The sequence below is a fragment of the Rhinopithecus bieti genome, unplaced genomic scaffold (assembly GCF_001698545.2).
Source record: "Rhinopithecus bieti isolate Rb0 unplaced genomic scaffold, ASM169854v2 scaffold_83627, whole genome shotgun sequence".
Lineage (NCBI taxonomy): Eukaryota > Metazoa > Chordata > Mammalia > Primates > Cercopithecidae > Rhinopithecus > Rhinopithecus bieti.
Genome location: NW_016830766.1, coordinates 43,113 through 51,120, shown reverse-complemented (window position 1 = coordinate 51,120; position 8,008 = coordinate 43,113). Strand labels below are relative to the sequence as shown.

At 43.8% G+C, this 8,008-nt stretch overlaps 1 protein-coding gene across 1 annotated transcript in view; it reads left to right on the top strand.

Annotated features, from left to right (window-relative positions):
• DAP3 (death associated protein 3) overlaps positions 1-8,008 on the top strand; it is a 59,960-nt gene that overhangs the window by 19,084 nt on the left and 32,868 nt on the right. Inside the window, 1 exon segment of the mRNA XM_017865619.1 lies at positions 6,581-6,634. Within this exon segment, the coding sequence (XP_017721108.1) occupies positions 6,590-6,634 (45 nt within the window). The 5' untranslated portion in view covers positions 6,581-6,589.

Genomic DNA, 8,008 nt, shown 5'->3' with positions numbered 1-8,008 from the left:
CAGGCTGGAGTGCAGTGGCCGGATCTCAGCTCACTGCAAGCTCCGCCTCCCGGGTTCACGCCATTCTCCTGCCTCAGCCTCCCGAGTAGCTGGGACTATAGGCACCCGCCCCCTCGCCCGGCTAGTTTTTTGTATTTTTTTGGTAGAGACAGGGTTTCACTGTGTTAGCCAGGATGGTCTCGATCTCTGGACCTCGTGATCTGCCCGTCTCGGCCTCCCAAAGTGCTGGGATTGAGCCACCGCACCCGGCCTACTTTTTTTTTTTAACTTGAAAACTAGTGAGGGCCAGGCATAGTGACTCACGCTTGCAATCCCAGCACTTTGCGAGGCCAGGGCAGGAAGATCACTTGAGGCCAGGAGTTGGAGACCAGCCCAAGCAACATAGCCAGACCCCATCTCTATAAAAATAAAAAATTAGCCACCAGGTGGTTGCATGTGCCTGTAGTCCCAGTTACTTAGGAGGCTGAGGAAGGAAGATTACTTGAGCCTAGGAATTAGAGGCTGCAGTGAGCCGAGATTGCACCACTGCACTCCAGCTTAGGAAACAGACTGAGACCCGAACTCACAAAATAATAAAGTAGTGAGGAAATACTGAAGAATTTTAAGCAAGGCTTCAGTGGAGAAAATGTTTAAGACTGGATGCTGGTAGATCATTTATTTTAATTTGGGTTCAAGATGATAGTGTCCTAGAATGAAAGCTGATTACACGTTCTGACCATCATTTCTCATAGTGTCTATAACATAGGCAAAATAATAGCCCCAGTGTCCACAGGCACACCTATGGAAAGAAGTGCATCTGGACCATGTCACACACTCCTTCCTCTCCAGTATCCAGCCTGCTTCATAGTCCACAGCTCTTCCAGTAGTGGTTGTGCCGGGGAGCATTGAGAGGATCTGGGGAGCACAGTGGGGCAGGTCAAATACTATTGGAGTGACATTGCACTCTAGAAAAGGAGCCCTGAAATCCCACAAGTAAAAAGGCAGGCCAGTAGAGACCATCCCAGTCTTATTCACCACTGTAGACTCTATAGTGTGGGCATGTGGAAGCATGTCATACACTTCTTGAATGACTGAGTTTAGAAGTGCTTTGGCATGTCCATTAAATAGTATGGCTGGGCATGGTGGCTCACACTTGTAATCCCAATACTTTGGGAGGCCGAGGCGGGAGGATCACTTAAGGTCAAGAGTTCGAGAACAGTCTAGCCAACATGATGAAACCCTGTATCTACTAAAAATACAAAAATTAGCTAGCGTGGTAGTGGGCGCCTGTAGTCCCAGGTACTTGGGAGGCTGAGGCAGGAGAATTGCTTGAACTCGGGAAGTGGATGTTGCAGTGAGCCGAGATCATGCCCCTGTGCTCCAGCCTGGGCGACAGAGCAAGATTCCATCTCAGAGATAAACAAATCCAGTATATTTAAGGCCAAGTGCGATGGTTCGTACCTGTAATCCCAGCACTTTGAGAGGCTGAGGTGGGAGGATCACTTGTGTCCAGGAGTTCAAGACCATCCCTGGCAACATAGTGAGACCCTGTCTCTACAAAATAAAAAAGCCAGGCACAGTGGCACATGCCTGTAATCCCAGCTACTTGGGAGGCTGAGGTGGGAAGATCGCTTAAGCAGGGGAGTTCGAGGCTGCAGTGAACTGTGATTGTGCCACTGTACTCCATCCTGGATGACAGAGCAAGATCCTGTCTCAAGAAAAATAACAAATGTGATAGAGCTGAAGCTGAGCATGGTGGCTCACACTTGTAATCCCAGCACTTTGGGATGCTGAGGCAGGAGGATCACTTGAGCCCAGGAGTTCAAGACCATCCTGGGCACCATAGCAAGGGTTATGTCTACCAAAAAAAAAAAATTTTTTTTTAATATGCCAGGCAACAATACCTATATTCCCAGCTACTTGAAAGGCTGAGGAAGGAGGATCACTTGAACCCAAGAGTTTGAGGCTATAGTGTGCTGTGATCTTGCCACTGCACTCCATCCTGGGCAACCAAGTGAGACCCTGTCTCAAAAAAAAAAAAAGAAAAGAAAAAAAAAGAAAAGAAAGAAAAAACTTAAAGGAAATAAAATTAAAGGAATTTATGTGACTCTCTCTCTCTTTTTATTTATTTTTAAATTTTATTTATTTATTTATTTGTTTTTTGAGATGGAGTCTTGCTCTGTCGCCTAGGCTGGAGTGCAGTGGCACAATATCAGCTCACTGCAACCTCTGCCTCCCGGGTTCAAGCGATTCTCCCGCCTCAGCCTCCTGAGTAGCTGGGACTAAAGGCATGCACCACCATGCCAGGCTAATTTTTTGTATTTTAGTAGAGATGGGGTTTTACCGTATGGTCCAGGCTGGTCTCAAACTCCTGAGCTCAGGTAGTCCATCCACCTCAGCCTCCCAAAGTACTAGGATCACAGGTATGAACCACCGCACCTGGCCTCTTTTCATTTATTTATCTATTTATTTAGACCAGATCTGACTATATCATGCAGGCTGGAGTACAGTGGCATGCTCCCTATAGCCTTTAACACCTGGCCTCACGTGATGCTTTTGCCTCAGCCTCCTAAGTAGCTACGACTAGTCCTGCCCCACCATGGCCAACTAATTAATTTTTTTCTTTCTTTCTTTTTTTTTTTTTTGTGGAATTGGTGGTCTTACTGTTACCCAAGCTGGTCTCAAACTCCGGGGCTCAAGCAGTCTTCTCACCCCAGCCTCCCAGAGGGCTGATATTACAGGCATGAGTCACCATGCCCAGCCTATGTGATTCTCTTGACTGTACTATAAATTCCTTGACTATAAGATCAGGGACTGTAATAGTTTGTTCACCATTGTATTCACAGAGCCTGACACACAGTAGGTGCTCAGTAACTGTTGGGTTAATTGGTTGCAACTCTATGGTTGTTATTATTGTTGCTTTAAAGATTTGGGTTGTAAAAGGTGTGTCAGGGTGCGGTGGCTCACGCCTGTAATCCCAACACTTTGGGAGGCCAAGGTGGGAGGATCACCTGAGGTCAGGAGTTCAAGACCAGCCTGGCCAACATGGTGAAACCCCGTTTCTACTAAAAATACAAAAATTAGCTGGACATGGTGGTGTGTGCCTGTAGTCCCAGCTACTCAGGAGGCTGAGGCAGGAGAATTGCTTGAACCCAGGAGGCAAGGTTCCAGCGAACCAAGATCACACCACTGCATTCCAGCTTGGGTGACAGAGTAAGACTTCATCTCAAAAAATAAAAAATAAAAAAATAAAATAAAGAAAAGTGAAAATGATAGCCAAGGTGTCAGGTGTGGTAGCTCATGCCTGTAATCCCAGCACTTTGAGAGGCCGAGGCAGGTGGATCACCTGAGGTCAGGAGTTCAAGAGCAGCCTGGTGAAACACTGTCTCTACTAAAAAATATAAAAATCAACCGGGCGTGGTAGCTGGCATCTCTAACTCCGGTTACTCAGGAGGCTGAGACAGGAGAATCGCTTTAACCCGGGAGGTGGAGGTTGCAGTGAGCCGGGATCATGCCATTGCACTCCAGCCTGGGCAACAAGAGTGAAACCCCATCTCAAAACAACCAAAACAAAACAAACAAAAAAAGATAGCCAAAATGAACTAATTAATTACATAGACATTTAATTCAGTTATTCTATAACTACTAGATATTAAGAGTTACATTTAAGTATTTTAAACCTCTTAGCTCCAAAAGATTCAGGCTTTTAAATTAAATATTTCCTGTATACAAAAGAATGAATATAATACACATGATATGAATAAAATTATTAATTATAAAAAATTATTAATAAATTCTCATGTATCCATTATGCAGTGTTAGTAATAGTTTATTGTCAGTTTCCTTATGTGCCTGCTCCAATCTTTTCCCTTTTCTTTCTCCCCAGAAGTAACCATTATTCTAAATGTTGTTTTTATCGTTCTCTTGCCTTTTTGTTTCAGTTCTCCTATTTATATCCCCAAATAATTAAAGAAGCTTTTTGGTTTTGAATTTTGTATGTTATATCATGCCAAATAGTGTTCACTCAGTATTCATTTTTGAGATCCATATTGATGCATGCAATGGTAATTTTTTCATTTAATTGCTTTCTAATATTCCATTTTATGACTGTCTCTATGTACTGTTCTACTAAGGGATATTTGGTTTTTCTACAGTTTTTTTACAATTCATACTCTGCTAGTATGAACCTCCATATATATATTTCCCAGTGTACATGTAGAAATGTTTTTGTTTTTGTTTTGAGACAGAGTTTCACTCTTGCTGCCCAGGCTGGAGTGCAATGGCGTGATCTCGGCTCATTGCAACATCCACCTCCCGGGTTCAAGCGATTCTCCTGCCTCAGCCTCCCGAGTAACTGGGATTACAGGCGTACACCACCACGTCCAGCTAATTGTTTGTATTTTTAGTAGAGACAGTGTTTCACCGTTTTGGCCAGGCTGGTCTCAAACTCCTAACCTCAGGTGATCCACCCACCTTGGCCTCCCGAAGTGCTGGGATTACAGGCATGAGCCACCATGCCCGGCCGTAGAAGTGTTTTTCTAGAGTAAGTACCAAGGAGTAGAATAGCTGGGTCATAGGCTTGTGTATTTTATTTTATTTACTAATTAATTTATTTTTTGAGATGGAGTCTTGCTCTGTCACCCAGGCTGGAGTGCAGTGGTCCATTCTCAGTTCACTGCAACCTCTGCCTCCCGGGTTCAAGCGATTTACCTGTGTCAGCCTCCTGAGTAGCTGGTATTACAGGCGCACGCTGCCCCCCACCCTGACTAATTTTTTTTTTTTTTTGTATTTTAGTAGAGATGGGGTTTCACTGTCTTGCCGAGGCTGGTCTCAAACTCCTGACCTCAGGTGATCTGCCCGCCTCAGCTGTCCAAAGTGCTGAGATTACAGGTGTGAGCCACTGAGCCCGGCCGGCTTGTGCAGCATTTCCCCTGCTTTATTTTTTTTCTGAGACAGAGTTTCACTCTTGTTGCCCAGTCTGGAGTGCAATGGCGCGATCTCGGCTCACTGCAACCTCTGCCTCCCAGGTTCAAGTGATCCTCCTGCCTCTGCCTCCTGAGTAGCTGGGATTACGGGTATATACCACCACGCCCAGCTAATTTTTTGTATTTTTAGTAGGGATTGGGTTTCACCATGTTGGCCAGGCTGGTCTTGAACTCCTGACCTCAGGTGATCCACCTACCGTGGCCTCCCAAAGTACTGGGATTACAGGCACGAGCAACCTCGCTTGGCCTGGTTTGTGCATTTTCAACTTTGCAAAGATACTTGTATTTATACTTTCATTGACATGTATGAAAGTTTAATACAATGTAATGTTTCACAGCCTATTTAACATTTGCTATTGTCTTTTTAATTTTTTTCTTTCTTTTTTTTTTTTTTTTGAGACAGATTCTTACTCTGTTTTCTGGGCTAGAGTACAGTGGTGCGATATCAGCTCACTGCAACCTCTACCTCTTGGATGCAAGCAGTCCTCCTGCCTTAGCCTCCAGAGTAGCTGGGACTACAGGTGCGTATCACCACTCCTAATTTTTTTTTTTTTTTTTTTGAGACAGAGTCTCGCTCTGTCTCCCAGGCTAGAGTGCAGTGGCGTGATCTCAGCTCACTGCAAGCTCCGCCTTCCGGGTTCATGCTATTCTCCTGCCTTAGCCTCCTAAGTATCTGGACTACAGGCGCCCGCCACCACGCCTGACTAATTTTTCTGTATTTTTAGTAGAGACAGGGTTTCACCGTGTTAGCCAGGACCATCTCAATCTCCTGACCTCGTGATCCGCCCACCTTGGCCTCCCAAAGTGCTGGGATTACAGGCGTGAGCCACTGCACCTGGCCTCCAACTCATTTTTTAAAATATGTTTTGGTAGAGACAAAGTTTTACCATGTTGGCCAGGCTGGTCTCGAACTCCTGACCTCAAGTGATCTGCCCACCTTGACCTCCCAAAGTGCTGGGATTACAGGTATGAGCTATTACACCTGGCCTATTTTCTTTTCTTTTCTTTTTTTGAGGTGGTCTCTGTCATCCATGCTGGAATGTAGTGCATCTCAGCTCACTGTGACCTTCACCTCCTGAGCTCAAGTGATCCTCCTGCCTCAGCCTCCCGAGGAGCTGGGACCACAGACATGCACTACCATGCCCTACTAATTTTTATATTTTTTGTAAAGATAGGGTCTCACTCTGTTGCCAAGGCCAGTCTTGAACTCCTAGGCTCAAGCAATCCACCCACCTCAGCCCCGCAAAGTGTTCCTCCAAAAGTGTTGGGATTGTAGGTGTGAGCCACTGTGTCCTGCCTGACTTTTTAATTTTCCCAGTATGATGATTGTGAATGGTATCTGGTTTTCATCATTTTAATTAGCACTTCCCTGATTTGTAATGAGGTTCAAAAATCTTTTCATGGGTTCACTAGCCTTTTGTGTTTTCTTTTCTGTGAAATGCCAGTTTATGTCTTTTGCTCATTTTTCTTTATGAAGCCGTAGGCATTCTTTATATATTCTAGATATTAATATAGATTATTAATCCATATTAATCTATTGTCAGTTTTCTATGTTGCAAATATCTTTTCCCATTTGTGGTTTACCTTTTCACCTTTTCATTTTTTTTTGTTTTAAGAGTGCAAGGATGATGCTGAAAGGAATAACAAGGCTTATCTCTAGGATCCATAAGGTGAGTCCTGACTGACCTGAACACTCTGTGCATATTGCCTTTAGGTTCCTGGGTTCTTATTTTTAGATGGATTCATTGTATCTAGAGTGAAATGCTCTGGAAAACTTCATATGTAATAGGTTTCAGTAGAATAATTGTGCTTGAGAATTTACCATGGGATAGGAGAATTAATATTTTTCCAGAAAACATAAGTAAGTTTGACTGTAATTATCTTTATCAACTTTATTTCTCTAGCCAACTAGAGAATGGTTATCATCCCTTAATGAAGTATTTAAAAGAAAACAAGTTGCCAATTTACAGCTTTAGCATCTAAAATAGAATAAAAAATAAAATTGTACATGAAAAAGACCATTCTGCTGGTTTGCTTCATTTTTTCACCAAATAGTTGTTCAGTACTTTGTTTTTGTTTTTTTTTTTGAGACGGAGTCTCACTGTGTCACCCAGGCTGGAGTGTGCAGTGGTGCAATCTCGGCTCACTGTAACCTCTGCCTCCCGGGTTCAACCATTTCTTCTGCCTCAGCCTCCCGAGTAGCTGGGACTACAGGTGCGTGCCACCATGCCCAGCTAATTTTTGTATTTTTAGTAGAAACGGTGTTTCATCATATTAGCCAGCCTGGTCTCGAACGCCTGACTTCGTGATCTGCCCACCTCGGCCTCCCAAAGTGCTGGGATTATAGGCATGAGCCACTGCGCCCAGCCTTCAGTACCTTCTATATGGCAGGTACTCAGAATTCTAAGATGCCTCATTTCACTAATAATAGTTATTATTTGTTGGGTATTATTATGTGCCAGGTAATACACTAAGTGCTTCATTTTTTTTAATCCTCATGATCCACCCATGAACGAGATAATATCCTTGTTTCACAGATGTAGAAACTAAGGATGAGATTGGCTAGGTAACTCACCTGAGGAAATAGTCTGTGAGGCTGCAAAGCCCACACGAGGTGCCAGGTCTGTCTGACTTCAAAGCCTGTGGCCTAACCACTGTGCTCTATGGCATTTTATGGTCCATGTTCTCCAGAAGCTTATAGTCCAGTAGAATCATGAATAAATGACTATTTCAGTACGGTGCTCTTATAGCACCAAAGAGGAGCACCTGAGCTGGATTAGTCGAGTCAGTAGGAGATCCTGAAAGACTCAGAACTGAGCCAGAAAGACTGGGTCATTTCAGCGGATTATTTAATTACAGATTAGATTTCCTAGAAGAGGAGCCCTTCCTCCTGTCTGGCTCTCCCTGCATGTGCCCCTTCCCTCAGGCCTATATATGAATACATAAAATAACCCATTATTATAAAATGAAATGAAAGCAAGGATCAGCAGAGGGATGGATTCTGGACTCAACTGATCATATTACAAAGCTAAAATAAATTTCCT